This window comes from Limulus polyphemus, unplaced genomic scaffold (assembly GCF_000517525.1).
Source record: "Limulus polyphemus unplaced genomic scaffold, Limulus_polyphemus-2.1.2 Scaffold783, whole genome shotgun sequence".
NCBI lineage: Eukaryota > Metazoa > Arthropoda > Merostomata > Xiphosura > Limulidae > Limulus > Limulus polyphemus.
In genome coordinates this window covers 120364-136313 of record NW_013666393.1, presented here as the reverse complement: position 1 = coordinate 136313, position 15950 = coordinate 120364, and the positions used below count along the sequence as shown (strand labels likewise).

The following is a 15950-nucleotide window of genomic DNA, read 5'->3' as shown; positions in this document are numbered from 1 at the left end:
TGATATATAAGTTGTTCGGGTTTTTCCATCTGAAATTTCTTGACGATCTAATACGATAAATGACAATACAATTATTTTAACGCGGTGGAGTTTAAGGGTTTCAGAAGCGTAAATGTGCCTCTGTAATGGTTGCTATGAACACTGTGAATACATTCAAGGCGTTATACAACCGTAAAACTCGAGAATAATGTACCTCATCGAATGACATTAACTTTTCAAGATAGGGTTTTCCATGTTCTGTCATAGAGAATTCACACGAACTGCAAGCCACACACTCGCATACATTTTCTACTTTTGATATTCCATTCCTACCCACGACGCATGAGCGTCCGCAAAACTCTTTCCGGGGGGTGGGGGGGCATAGTAGTGTGGAATCGTAAATCGAATAAACAAATGATATACGTGTGTCACGAGACTTGATGTATGTCACGATCTTCTCCTATATACAATGTTCTTTATTTCATTCAGAAGTTTTTATTTGTAATTACTAATGCAGTCCTGAAAAAAAAAAAAAGAAGCAGCAAATTAACCCAAGAAAATAATAACAAATAATGTATGCTATTAAAATAAATAAATAATAAAGTGTTAAAACTACGTACTCTAATTTAACTACGTACTCTAATTTTGATGGGCTCTTAAATAACAAATTACATTGATGAAAAACTCACGTAACAGTTATCAGTCGATTTGTTAGTATAATAGTATAAATATCGTCTCCACCACTGCTATGTCTGTCGTACTCGAGTCAACCTCAAGAGTCCTAGTACTCGCCAGCACTGGGTGTAGCAGTTGTAGTGTGGTTGACATGTTATTATACATTCTTTGATACTTTCAGTCGGAGGTACTTAGTACTAATATTTTAACACACGTAATCTATAAATGAGCCTTTTATTGCTTATGATGTTGCCCCTTTTTTTTTTGTTAGTTCTTTATAAGTCCGTGTTTTACCATGGTATCTATATCTTAAATACAGGTTCAAGATTTTCCTCTTTATTTAATATGTATAAACTGTAAATTAAATCGTTTCTGCTTCTTTTGTTGTTGTTGTTGTTGCCGGAAGTATGTTCCTAAACAATTATGGTTTGTGTTGGTAATGTGTTTGTATCGTTATTTAACGATTAAATATTTAATTTCAACAGCAATAAATGTCTTTTAAGTTTCAAAATTGTCTTTCTTAATATTATCTTCCTCTTGTCTTTCTTATTTTACATTGATAAGATAATATTTATAATTTTTTTTTAAGTATTTTGTGCATACCTAACTTTCCGTATGCCTTTTTAATAATTTTCTCTCTCTTCCTCTATTTGTTTGTTTGTTTGTAATTAAGCACAAAGCTACACAATGGGCTATCCGTGCTCTGCCCACCACGGGTATCAAAACCCGGTTTCTAGCGTTGTCAATCCGCAGACATACCGCTGTACTACTGGGGATTCTCTATTTACATTTGAGACTTATGTTTATTGTCTACACTCGCAATTCCCTTTCTGTTCTGTTCTTTTACTCCCGTCATCTATCTTATTTATATTTCTCTCTTTTCATTCATCATAAAACACCTTTTTTCCGACAACGAAGTTACTGTAATTATTATCTGTTGCTATATTTTGCACACATTTTTATGCTGAGCTTATAGAGAAAACGATACTTGGTTCACATGACTAAAGAAATAAAATTACCATTATTCAAATAATTTAGTGTCCCCCCGTGGATCAGCAATGGCTTACAACACTAAAATCTGTGGTTCGAGTCCCCGCGATTAACAAAACGCAGATAGCCTAATGTGTAGTTTTGTGCTAAAAATGAAAAGAAACGAAGTAATTTCGTGACTACAGAAAGAGGCGAAACTGTTTGCTTGGAAATGGAGCACAAAGCAACACAACAAGCTATCTTTATTTTATCCATCATGGGTATCGAAACTTGGTTTTTAGCGTTATAATTCGCAGACATGCCGCTGTGCCACTGGGGGCAGACGAAAGTGATTTAAAATGAGTATTAAGTGCTGTCTACTGTAAACAATTTCAGCATTTGGACAGATAGCCAGTATGCTTACATGAAAACATAGTATATTGTTTTGTGTAAAGTATTTCAATTTTCATTTACTCATCATAGAACCTATATTTATACATTTGAAGAATATTTATAATCAATGCTACGAATTTGTACTTCTCGGTTATTCAGTTGACAAGATACAAATTCAAAAGTATATACTACTAGCATTATTGTTTGTTTGTTTGTTTTGAATTTTGCGCAAAGCTACACGAGGGCTATCTGCGCTAGCCGTCCCTAATTTAGCAGTGTAAGACTAGAGTGAAGGCAGGTAGTCATCACCACCCACCGCCAACTCTTGAGCTACACTTTTTTACCAACGAATAGTGGGATTAACCGCAACATTATAACGCCTCCACGGCTGAAAGGGCGAGCATGTTTGGTGTCACGGGGATTCGAACCCGCGACCCGCAGATTGCGAGTCGAGCGCCTTAACCACCTAGCCATGCCGGGCCGTACTAGTATTAATGCTACGTATTCCTCCATTACATATGCAACTCAAACACCATACATAAAACTTAGAAACCACAATCACCACAAAAGGCTTACTTTTTCGATTTGCTCGTGTTCGGGGCTAGTGGTGAGGGACAGAATTTCCAGACATTGGTCTAACTCAGTGACAGATGACAAATCAAATGAAACTTGACTTCTCGTTTCTTTGTTATCGAAATTGATAACTTTGGTGACAAGAAAGAAACTTTATATAGAATACTGATGTCACGCAGAAAAAAAGCTTATTAAATACATTACGTACGGTGTAATATGATAAATAATGCTATTGAGTTTTAAATCTTCATAATGCACGCTGAAGATCTTTCGACATATTTAAATAATTATTCACGACTACACTTCAGGAAACACACAACTGATTTTGTTTTGGTTTTCTCAGTGTTTCGCCGTTACGGTTTCATCAGGGGAACACGATTATTGTATTTCAGGAAAACTGAATCAAAGAATATATGTTGCATTGACAGTTATTTCAAGTATTCAAATAACCGAAAAGGAGACGCTTCTCTCCTATTGGTTGATATATTTGTTTATTTATATAAGATTGCCGTTAGATTGCAGCCATTAGAGACAGATATTGTTGTCTGTATTTCTTGCATGTGTGTGTTGACTTAGATTCACACATAACATCTGCGTAACTGGGCATCATGGGATTGAAAATCTACTCTACTTTCCTAAACAAGCAATAACCTAACATCATATTCGTCTTAGAACACTCACTAAATACACTCCTGGGCACCCTAGTTATGATTGAAAACAAGTGGCACTGAACTTCTGTGTATTGCAAAACTTGTGTTAGTGATGAGCTTTTAAATGTTAAATCATACCATCCTAAGCACATTTAAATGTTAAATCATACCATCCTAAACACATTGAAAACTTTGAGTGAGATACATCATATTGATACAATATGTAATACACGAACAAACAAAAAATCATGCTTGAGAAGAACTCGAGGTTCTACTATTAAATAACGATTACCTTCTCTGTTATATCAATAATCTTTTAAATGCTGAAAGAAGAATTAACAACCAAAAAAAAAAGCTAGAATTATAATGCCATTTACACACAAACAAAAGACAAATTTGTCAGGTGGAAATCTTCCTCTATCAGTACAAACTTAACTGAAAGATTCCAAATGGTTGTCAAGCCTTTCTAAAAAGTTATTTTAACGTTCAGGTAAAAACTTTCAAAAGCATTTTGGTTTGATCTGCATTCAATCTGAATACAATATGAAAAATATTAATCACAGAACAAGGTTTGAAAGAATTATGTCATGTAAACAATATGGTACAGAAAATATGACGCCAGGAACATAACAAATTCTACGTAGGAGAGAAAATATCACGCAAAGAACATAAATTCTACGTAGGAGAGAAAATATCACGCAAAGAACATAAATTTTACGTAGGAGAGACAATATCACACAAGGAATATAAATTTTACGTAGGACAGAAAAATATCACGCAAGGAACATAAATTCTACGTAGAATAGAAAATATTACGCAAGAAATATAAATTCTACATAGGAGAGAAAAATGTCGCACAAGGAACATAAATTTTACGTAGGACAGAAAATATTACGCAAGGAACATAAATTCTACGTAGGAGAGAAAATATCACGAAAGAAACATAACAAGTTCTACATGGGAGAAACCGAACGAGAAGTACATTTGAAGATTCCAAAACACGTGAATGTCATCCAACAATGTGATACTACTGTAGTGGAACATAAAAACCTGAAAGAGGTATTTCTGTAGAATTCCTAAAAACGTTAGAACAGAAACAGAGAGAGTTTTTTGAAATTTCAAGGAACAAAAGAATCTGTATTTTATAAATGTTAATTCATAACCAAGAATTTCACATTTGTAATACATTATGTGGTATTCTATTATCTATTTCCAAAAATGTTGAATACGTCACGTATTACTAATTAGTGTATGCCTAGGCACTTGTTTTCATACCATTACTAAATTTATCTAACTTAATAGACGTGTTAAAAATTCAGTTAAAGAATATACTTCCACAACAAGAAAGACAGGCAGCAGTGTCTATCTATAGTGATTCCATCTTATGGCAATCTTATGTAAACAAACACGCATATTTGCCAGAAAGGGAAGAAACGTCTCATTTTACCGTTATTTTGAATGCCTGGATAGGCTTACAAAGCCGCTTATATTATTTGATTCAGTGTTGCTGAAATACATTACTTTTGTTGTTCTGATGGAGCCGTAATGACAAAAATCTGAGAAAACAAACATTGAATAAATTTAATATTCATCTTAATGATGGACAGTATACACGTGCGTTACAAGATACGAATTATCTGTATTAATTCAATCATGCTGAGGGTAAACTTGGAGAGTGTATACAGCTAGCTGATGAGAGTTTAAACAACAACAACAAAAAAAGATCATCTTTCTGGTTTTGTGGAACGTGATCCTGTAGACAGTATGAGAGTGGGTTGAGACACTATGTTATAGTGCTTGCTTAATTTTCTTAGTGACAGAAAGACCCACATTTCGCAAGAAGATACTGTATATATATAGGCTAGTACTGATTACTGGGGAATGACAGTTTACTTGAGCTGTAATATCTTCTTGGTAAGAATTTGGAAATTTAAACTCCGGATGTTCGGACATTAAACATTTCCCTTCGCCCCGCTCGTGGATATTACAGCACGAAGAAAAAAATAAATAAATAAAACAAAATAAGAAATAACTGTAGAAAGAATGATATAAATATATGAATATCATAGTATGTATATATTAATTTACACCGAAAGAACCTTGAATGAAACACTCGAACTGAACCACGTCTGGACGAGCAAAGGAGACAAGCTCAAGATTATGTCTGATGTCGAGACAAAGTTAGTCGTCAATGGTTATGACAATAATAGCAAACGGCTAGGACCACTGAAAAAAAATTGATGTGTGGAAGGGGGGAGGGAGTGTTCCAAGAAAATCCCACTTTTACTAGGCGAGTGTAAAAAAAAAAAAAAACTTACCCGGCCAGTGCCTAAGCTGAAATGAAAGCTAAAATACAGATTTTTAAGAAATTACAAAAATCAAGAATTCCACTTTAGTGAAAAGTGAAAAACACATACATCAGAAAGAAAACCTAAAACTGTTAATAACATGCAATGATTAGATGCTAGCATATTTTAGCCATAAGAAGAGGGGTGGCTGCTATGTTAGAAAATTGTGCTGAGGGAGGATTTCCGTTTGAAGGTTTTTTGTAGAATTTAGAAGCTAATTTGATGAATTTATTTGTAACTCAGAGGATAGTCAAAACTCTCTTCACATAGCCTGTAACAAGGGAAGTGAAGAGTCATAGGTAGCGTACGGTTTTGAAATGTTTGTACTTTATTGAAGATATTGTGACGACAGCTGAAGTCACGCGACGCTGGGAGCATGTGCGCTGGAGTTTCTAGAAGGATCGTATCTTAGCGGGCAACCTCACGAATGTCCCAGCGTTTGCTAGACGCCCTCTTTTTTTAGTATATAAGCCGGATATAGATTGAAGAGAGATAATTGAGATAATCGAGTCAAGCAAGCAGTAGGCACCGTAAGTAAAGTGTGTGAATCGCTGTGAATTATAGCGTGTGTTTATAAAAGTAGTTAAGCTTAAAGTGACTGTGGAAATTAAGCGTATTACAAAGTTTGTAACGAGAAATAATAAACTAGTTTTAATTAAGAAATGACTTGTATCGCTGAAGTTTCTCGGAAATAATTTTTTACGTGAAATTATCAAACGAGCAGATACGTAACAGTATTGTCGGACATGCTGAAAGTTATCGTACATTAATGGTCTAATGAAAACTTTATATATAAGTAGGAGAGAGAAAGTTCTAGAACTTTGTACGCGGTGTCCACTATATCGTGGGTGATTAATTAATACACGCATGTTTTAATGAAATTTCACTGAAGTGTGACTTCTAGGTAAACTTGTTATTGAAAGTAATATCAATGTACTTGAATTCATGAAGGTGATGGGTTTTTCATATACCTTTTGTATGGCTTTCATTAATCTGTCAATTCTTTGTTTAAATCTTTATTGGGAAATGATCACCTAATTTTTTTATTACACCTACTATGATTTGTTTGAGAGAAATCTGGATTCTATTAACTGCACATTGGGGGGGGGGAGGTTGCGAGATGTGCAATCATATCGTTATGTCATCGACTTATTAAGTTGCATGATTTGGCGTTAAGGGGGGGTTATTTAACAAATTTATAGCAAAGGTTAAAACTAAACCTAGCGGGAGTAAAAAAGTGTTCGAATTTACAAATACACCACCCCCAGTGGCACAGCTGTGTGTCTGCGGACTTGTAACGCTAGAATCCGGGTTTCGATGCCAGTGGTGGGCAGAGCACAGATAACCCACTGTGTAGCTTTGTGCTTAATTACAAATAAACATAAACATACAAATATACATCGTTATCGGCGTTTCTAGCGGATTAAAGTCTGTATTTTGCGGGGGTAATTTCCAGTCATTAATGTTCTATTTAATAATTTTATAAGGTGATGTGTTTTCCATTGGATATTGCATAAGATATTTCGTCAGAGCTATTTTTTAATTCTTGTAATGTTAAAATGAAGACCGAATGCTACATAGGATGGTATCTAATTTATTGTAAAACAGTTCCTGATTTATTTCAGAGAAACATTGTATTTTGCGGTCCGAGAATGGTTATTACATATCATAGAGTCGGTAGACTCTACATGTAGGATGGCCAAGATACTCAACAAGCATAATACAACTATTCACGCTAAAAATCAACAATGACAAAGTGCTTTGCTTTAAAAGATGATTGCTACTCACTTTCATTTGTTTCTCTATCCCACAAGCCCCAAAACAAAACAACAAACCATTGCTAAGATACCAAACCAGAAAGTGACCAATCCACCAAACTGTTCACCTTTCTTCTTGTTGTTTCAGTCGTGATAACTCTACAGTTACTTTATCACTAACGTTAGTTTAAACCTAAATCCACTTTATGTATTTTTGGGTAGTGCAATATGTCAACGCTTAGTCGTACTAACCAGTAGTAATCTTTTAATCATAATTCTAGTGTAAACGATGTTATAATTACAGAAAAACGTTGTTCCTTTAAGAAGCTTAAGGTGAAACAGGAATTACCAGCCAATAATAGACGAACATTAGATGACTGTAACATGTAGAATACTCAATGCTTTGTACATTATACAATCGATGTCTTTAGGGAGTCAGCCCCTATATTGTGTATTAAATAAAGGAGTAAAAAAAATCAGCATACATAATATGAAATTTTATTGCACACATTCATAGAATACACTAACTTTAAGTCAGGGGAGAATGTCACAAAAGAAGTAACAAACATTTTTTCGTAAACGTAAAATGATGTAGGGAAGGCACTGTCAAAAATAATACAAACAAGAATATAGGGATGATACAGCTATACGTAGATCATCCCTACGTGACTTTCAATATTAAAATTTAATATTACACTGTAAAATGCATACTTAACTTTAATATTACTGCAGTTAGAAGTTATGTATTCCTGACTATTGGTATTCAGTTTGTCTAGAGCCGAACTTAAGAAAAAGGGGCCCAAGGCAGAGGTTCATTTTAGAGGCCCTTTTTGGTACTTTTATACTTTTCAGATAGTATGCTACTACCCATACGATGTACTTCGCCCAAATTTCAGAGATTTTTTTTCCCAAAGATCTAAATGGGGTAAAAGAAGTAAAACTAAGAACCAGTATACAATGTTATCAAAAATATTAGACTCAAAAACAATGGCATTCATAGACTTGAAAAGTTTTAACTTTTTTATAATTACTATATTTTTATGTTTATGTTTTACCATACCTATTTATATTTATATATATATTTTTAATTTTCTTATAGTTTTATTTTTAACTTCTTGGGGGCCATGGGCAGCTGTCCTGTTTGCTCTGCCTTTAATTCGGCTCTGAGTTTGTCTACCATAATATCATGGTCATACAATGTAGGCATAAATGTAGTGTAACTAAGAGCCTAAGACTTACGCACAAGGAAAATCAAGTTGAATCAAAACATGTCTTGATTATTACAGACTATTACAGACTCTCGCTGCAAGGTCGGTCGAATTGCCCGATCTCGTAATCATTTTATACTCGTGCATTTTACAGTTTAACATTAAATTGTAATATTGAAAGTTATGTATGGATGATCTACGTATAGTTGTATCATCCCTATATTCATGCTTGCATCTATTTTGGCACTGCCATCCCTACATCATTTTACATTTACAAAATGATTTGTATTACTTGTACTGTTTAGAGATAAATGGGGTTATGGTCCCCCAATTGTTTTCATGAACATGGAAGTTTGAAGTTAAAATGAGTAAAGGATGGGGTTACAACTACAATGCCCAAGATATCTTGTGACCCATTAACGTAAATATTGGCGGAAGTATTATCAATAATGATTATCATATTATACCTGTTTATAAGAGGGGGTGGAGTTATGTCATTTTCATTATTTTTCTACTGTTAAAATTTATGATGTATTGAGTTAAGATCGCCTTCTCCCATTACATCTTCCTACGGTGTAGTCGCTGAGAGCTACTGGGTCTGAATTGTTCAGGTCCAGGTAATATGGTACTGCAGCACAAACCTGTTCTAAAAAGACTAGCAGAACTTAATGCTGGTTTCAAGTTATGATGTGGGCTAATTTGTAATTATGTTCTTCCATTGCTGACTTTTCCAGCTGTGTCAATCTAGTTGAGTTCTTATAGTTATTATTTTTTGTTTTAACTTGTTGATGTTTCCTTTAATTTTTATTAGGGTGTTTTGGAGCGTTTTCCACCTTTGAAATAAACTGTTATGTTCAGCTTGTTGCAAAACTTCTTTAGTATCCCACCTAATTTAGGGATGTATAATAAAGACATTTTAGATTTTGTGTTGGCCTAGTTGTTGTAGCTTTGAACTCTTATTTTTCTTGGATGTTAAGAAGAAATGGTAGAGTAATCATTGTTTTTAAAACCTTATTCCATGAAGTGACATTCTTCTTCAGTTTTATCTCCAGTGCATGTTTCTATGGTTCTGTCAAACATTTAACAATAATTCATCATTTAAAAGCCTGTGAATGGTTGGATTTATAATGCAAATACCTGTCTGTGTGTGGGGGGTTCTTTATATACTGTAGCGGTAAGATGGCCATTTTGACTGCAGAGTTCTGTTTTCTCCTACTTCTATTCTTAATTGTATGTTTGGGTACACAAAATTTAGGTGGTGGGCGATCTTATAAAGACCTATTTGTCAATTTGGTCAAATTACAAACCTCTTGGGCTAGTCTTGCCAGCCCAAACAGTGAAATTTGGTCATCATTCTCAGAATTCATACATGACTCCACACTAACAATTTGGCCGACATTTATACATGTATTGTATAACAAGGTACCCTTAGTTTACTTGACTTTTGCTGTTTACGGCACTTTCTCTGTGTATTCAATTTCTTTCCCATATCTGCTTTTTTGAGTTATGCTAGTTGTGAAAGCATTTGATACTAAAGATATTATGTAAGAAACATAAGTGGCATAATATTAAGTGGCGAGCATAAGGGGCATTATTTTAAGTGCTGGTCACAAGGGCATTATCTTTAGGTGCAGGACACAACATCAGCTATTCAATATCTTCTTCATATCTGTGAAGAACTACATCTAACACAGTCAAGTTAAGATATACTGTTGTTTGAAACCGATCCTAATAAATTTGGAAAAAAACTCCTTGATCATGGTATTCTGTATAGTACTATTTTAGATTATCTGTGATACTACTCACTGGTTCATCAATTAAATTAAATGTAGTGATAAACCAGTGTAGAGTGTCAGTGCCACCAACTTTGAAGTCCGATCATGTATGTGTGCACATACATATACTTATAACTCCAAACTATACAGGGTGTATTTTGTATTATTTGGAAGAAAAACATTAATAAAAATGTTGTATATATATATGTGTGTGTTAGCTTGTTTCTTTGTTATTAAACACTGAGCTACACAATGGGCTATCTGTGCTGTGTCAATCACAAATATCGAAACCCAGTTTTTAGCGATATGAGCGGTTAGATTTACCTCTAAGCCACTGAGAGGCATGTATGTGTGTTCGATTGTTGTTTGGGTTCTCTGTTACTTCTTTAAAATAGGCCATCAGACCTTTTTAGTTAGTTTTTCTGCACTTTCATCTATCTGTAGATTATCAAGAGTTTTTCTAAAATTGTGACTTTTTGTATAGTATTAGAACAAGTATTTCTTTTATTCTCACAAGTTGTTTCTTAGATACTGCCCTAGTTAGTTGCCCCAAGGGAGACATAATCAGTATCTTTATTACGCTTTTCTTTTATTAATTTCTTAGCGACCAAAACAAGTTAAAGTTTGGGGGATTTCTAAAGTAAATTCAAGAGACTTTTCCCTTTCTGTAATTTTGACTAGCTAAGCTTTACAACAACTTGCGATTCTTGGGTGTTACATAAGATAAATGAAGCAAACCAACATTGAGAAACTGTCAACTCTGCTCTTCCTTTCCAGTTACGAAAGTTCGTACCCATATAGGTTTCCGGTTTCATAAACAGCCAATCCGAGTCTGAATTATTGTTAACTGTGTATCATGAGGTTCTGTAGAGATGAGTTTTCACGGTACAAAAGTTGCCTGCACCTCAAGCCACTAAAGATAAAGGACTGGTTGTCTTACTGACAGTGGCAAGGGGTGAATGACATACCAGACGAAAGATGCACGTGGCCTCTAGACGCCAGTGTATAGATCCGTGAGTCAAGACTGTAGTGTAAGTTATGACAACGCCCCTAAGCTTCGTGATTACAGATAAAAGTATGTTGATTAGCTACGAAAGAACGCGGGAGAGCATAACAGAAGAGTGATGGGCAGTATGATAAATTATTTTCTATAGGTCATAACGAATTCAGGTAGACTTTCTGTTGAACTGTAATTGACACTTGCAAGAATTGTTCGAGATGGTTTCTTAAGATGCTAGGATATCAACATAATATGTTTCCTCTTGTTATTTTGATTACTTTTCTTATTCCTTTGCTCAGTAGCTTACGTCAAGTTATTTCGGCTGGTTTGGTATGTTTTACTGCTTTACTTATGTGGAATCTTTATGTATTGTTTTAAATATGTATCTCAATATTTTTCTTGTTTCTTTATTTCAGGGTGATTTGCTCCTCATTTTGATTATGATGTACATTTGCTGGCTGTTGTCGATAGTGACAGTTGCTTATAGAAGTGCAGCTTTTCCTCGACCACCTTTATCCACGCGTGATGAGACATCTGCCGCTACCCCGTTGCCTTGGATGAAGAACACTGCTAAACAATTTCCCAAGACTGGCCAGGTTCGAAAGGAGAAGTTAGTCCAACAAGAGTTTAGCACGACTATTCCCATACCTCGTGGCTTAAATTTAAACAGGAAACTACACATTAGTGAGTTTACTAATCAAGATAGCCATAACCCTTTTCTGGACATGTCAGAAGGGACAGTCCCCCCAAGAAATAGGAGCTTTTCAGACTTTGCTATCCAAATAGAAACTACTTTATCAAACCATCAGCTGCCTTTTTATGAAGGAATTCGTCATTTCAATGAACTTGTTGACCAAAAAACAGATAAAAGTAAAGGCTATGATAGATTTCCAATAGATAATTTCGCACTTGATGATCATATTCGATCTACTGGATCTAGCAAGTCACTAGACGGTCCGAAACATGAAGTGGAAAAGCAATTAGACCACTTTTTGACTTTATTTATGCAGCCTCAGGAGGGACACGCAGAGAGGTTCAGGAGAAAATGGCCAAGTATCTTTCAAGAAGAAATGGTTCCAGAACGTTCTATTCGCCCAGTACATAACGCAAGAATGATTGTTTTTCCTGACGAAGTTGAAGAAAAGGATAAATCTACTTCCAAAGTGTTCAGTTTTGAAGATAATATTACTGTTATAAGTAAAGTAAGTCGGACAACTACTGCTACTGCTACTCAAGCCCCACCTCATGACCCTAAAGACAGAAGCACACAACTGGAGGAGTTATCGTCTTTTGAGGATCTTACGACCATTCCCAACGTATCCAAGAGTTCTAAGAAAAATTCAAAAAAAGGACCCGAGAAAAATAAAAATAATATCAGTGGTTCAGACGATGAAAAACTTCATGAGCTCACTATAAGGAACCTCATTATTGGTGCTGTCATATCAGCTGTCGCACTTGTATTCTTCACTACATTTCTAATTGCTTGTAGGTGGAGACAACGTTCGAAACGTATGGTAAAACGAAGCGAAAAATTTATTGATGAAGTTAGCACTAGTGCTTCGAGTAAAGTACGACGTTTTCCCTTTCGGTCGAAGAACAAAACTACTCCTGTATCATCGACATTTCAATAAATTGTACGTTTTGGTTCCAATAATTATTCTCCATAACGCTGGAAAATATTAAACATGTAGTTAAAGTGACCTCCAATGTTGAAATGAGAAAACATCTTGATATTTTTGTAGTCTTCTGGTGAGACAGTGATGTAAAACTTAACAATATAAAACTCAAGTTTTTGGGTTTCGCAAAAAAAACGCATGGTTAATAGTGTTTACAATACTATGTTTTTAGCATTTATTTAGTTCAACTGTTCCTGTTTTTGATTCGTTTGTTTGAAAAAAGATATTTAACCCAGTTAATGGCTAGTGTTCTTACATTGCTATAATGGGAGTGAATGTACAGAGTGTAGACAGCTGGTCTGTAAATTAATGCTGTTTTAATTCCTGGATTTATTCTATATAGCATTTAGAGTTTTTAAGACTGTTGCACTATTAGGAAAAAAAGTGTAACGAACAAGAACAGAAAATGTCATTCGGCTTTCGCGATGAAGTTTCTTCAAAGTCTTCTTACTTTTCCTAACTTTATCAGTTTCAAAATCATGAGTACTACATTTTATCACATTTGGTTGATACTAATTTTCTATATAAGCATAAATTATAGTCAAAAGTTATATTATTATATATACGTATAAATGTGTATGGGTTTATAGTTATGTCATAGCGTTGTATTAAAAACAATTTTTGTAAATGTAATAAATATCAATTTTGTGTGGTATCCCTCTAAATATATAACTTATTGGTATATTATTACCATCTAAACAACATATGTATATCATAAGATACTTCATAAAAACTGCAATAAATAAATAAAATCAGAGCTCTGTATAATTTTAACAAAGCTCTGTATAAAGCTCTGAATAACATCAAGGTTTAAAACTTCTCGTTTTCTGAAGACCAAAAAACTGAATTCTCGATTTTTGTGTTTTACATGAGTTTTATCTTCATTTTCTCAGTATATTTGCAATTATGATTAAGGTTAAAATACGGTATTACTACCTAACCTGTAAGCTGTCGACTTAAAGTAAATAATGAAGTACGTTAAATAATTAAGTCGTATTTTTCATGTACTCTGCTCTTTCAAATAATGAATATTTACAAACAAAAAAAATCAACTTTTAACTTGCCTGTAAATAAAGGTAAAAGAGGTAATATCTAGGTTTTTGTTTTTGGGAAATTTCTATAAAAAAAATTGACTATTATTGAACAATCTTCATTTTTTACATTAATTTCAGTCTACAGAAAATGTATGAGGAAGAAGATTGTAATGTCTTTTCCGTGGTGGGCTGAGCACAGATAGCCCATTGCCTAGCCTTGTGCTTAATTACAAACAAACAAAACTTTTGCTTTAATTAAAAAGAATCGTAATATATGTTGTTCAAATAAAGTATTGTAGATGTATATTAGTTTGGTTGTAGTTAAGCACAAAGCTTCACAAAGGGCTATCTGTGCTCAATCCACCACGGGTACCGAAACCCTATTTCTAGGGTTGTAAGTCCGCAGACATGCCGCTGTGCCACTGGGAGGTATGTGTATATTAGTAAAAACCTTTTCAGTTGTTAACATTTTCTGTAAAACACCTGGCTGTTAATTAACATAACATGTGATTTGCTAGAAAAGGACGTTGCTATTGATAATTTCTAAAGCACTTCACGTCTTCTACTTGTTTTGATTGGTTGAATTAATAAACAACTGTACATATTGCTGTTGGTCTGAAGAACTGGGTTCTAAAGCACTTCACGTCTTCTATTGGTTTTCATTGGTTGAACTAATAAACAACTCTACATATTGCTGTTGGTCTGTAGAACTGGGTTTTAAAGCACTTCACGTCTTCTACTTGTTTTGATTGGTTGAACTAATAAACAACTGTACATATTGCTGTTGGTCTGTAGAACTGGGTTCCAAAGCACTTCACGTCTTCTATTGTTTTGAATGGTTGAATTAATAAACAACTGTACATATTGCTGTTGGTCTGTAGAACTGGGTTCCAAAGCACTTCACGACTTCTACTTGTTTTGAATGGTTGAATTAATAAACAACTGTACATATTGCTGTTGGTCTGTAGAACTGGGTTCTAAAGCACTTCACGTCCTCTACTTGTTTTGAATGGTCGAATTAATAAACAACTCTACATATTGCTGTTGGTCTGAATAACTGGTTCTAAAGTACTCCAAGTATTATACTTGTTCTGAGTGATTGAATTAATACGCAACCATGCACATTGCCCTTGGCAACTGGATTCTAATATCGTTTGTTTTAAATGTTTAACATAACTTTGCATTGACTTATTCTTTATTCAGGGAAAGATTCGTAAAAGATTAAAATAATGTTTTTCTCTTTATTTGTTGGGAGATTTCTGAGACGACTGATGGAATCATGCGTTTGCCGTATCTGACGTTAGTCTGTCTGTAGGTGTCGATACATATTTAGAATTCAGATATGACAAATTATTATATTTCAAAAATGGTTTACTTGTTTCTTTGTCTGTTTCATATGGTATATATCTATATATGTTTCTATAGATACAAATGGACATCTGTAAGTTTCTTTGACTGTTTCATATGGTATATATCTATATATGTGTCTATAGATATAATTGAACATCTGTATGTTTCTTTGTCTGTTTCATATGGTATATATATCTATATATGTTTCTATAGATATGATTGGAAATATGTATGTTTCTTTGTCTGTTTCATATGGTATATATCTATGTATGTTCCTATAGATACGATTAGCCATCTGTATAATTCTTTGTCTGTTTCATATGATATATATCTATATATGTTTCTATAGATATGATTAGCCATCTGTATAATTCTTTGTCTGTTTCATATGATATATATCTATATATGTTTCTATAGATACGATTGGACATCTGTATGTTTCTTTGTCTGTTTCATATGGTATATATATATCTATATATGTTTCTATAGATACGATTGGACATCTGTATGTTTCTTTGTCTGTTTCATATGATACATATCTATATATGTTTCTATAGATATGA

General features: G+C 34.0%; 1 protein-coding gene across 4 annotated transcripts in view; it reads left to right on the top strand.

Annotated features, from left to right (window-relative positions):
- LOC106460512 overlaps positions 1-13646 on the top strand; it is a 32692-nt gene extending 19046 nt beyond the window's left edge. For 3 of the 4 annotated variants that reach the window (XM_022387259.1, XM_013920224.2, XM_013920223.2), the window contains exon 3: positions 11744-13646. In XM_022387259.1, the coding sequence (XP_022242967.1) occupies positions 11768-12958 (1191 nt within the window). In that variant the 5' untranslated portion in view covers positions 11744-11767 and the 3' untranslated portion in view covers positions 12959-13646. Of the gene's footprint in view, positions 1-11216; positions 11359-11743 lie in introns of those variants that run through there. The other variant, XM_013920227.2, reaches the window with a different exon arrangement.
- The last annotated feature ends 2304 nt before the right edge of the window (positions 13647-15950 follow it).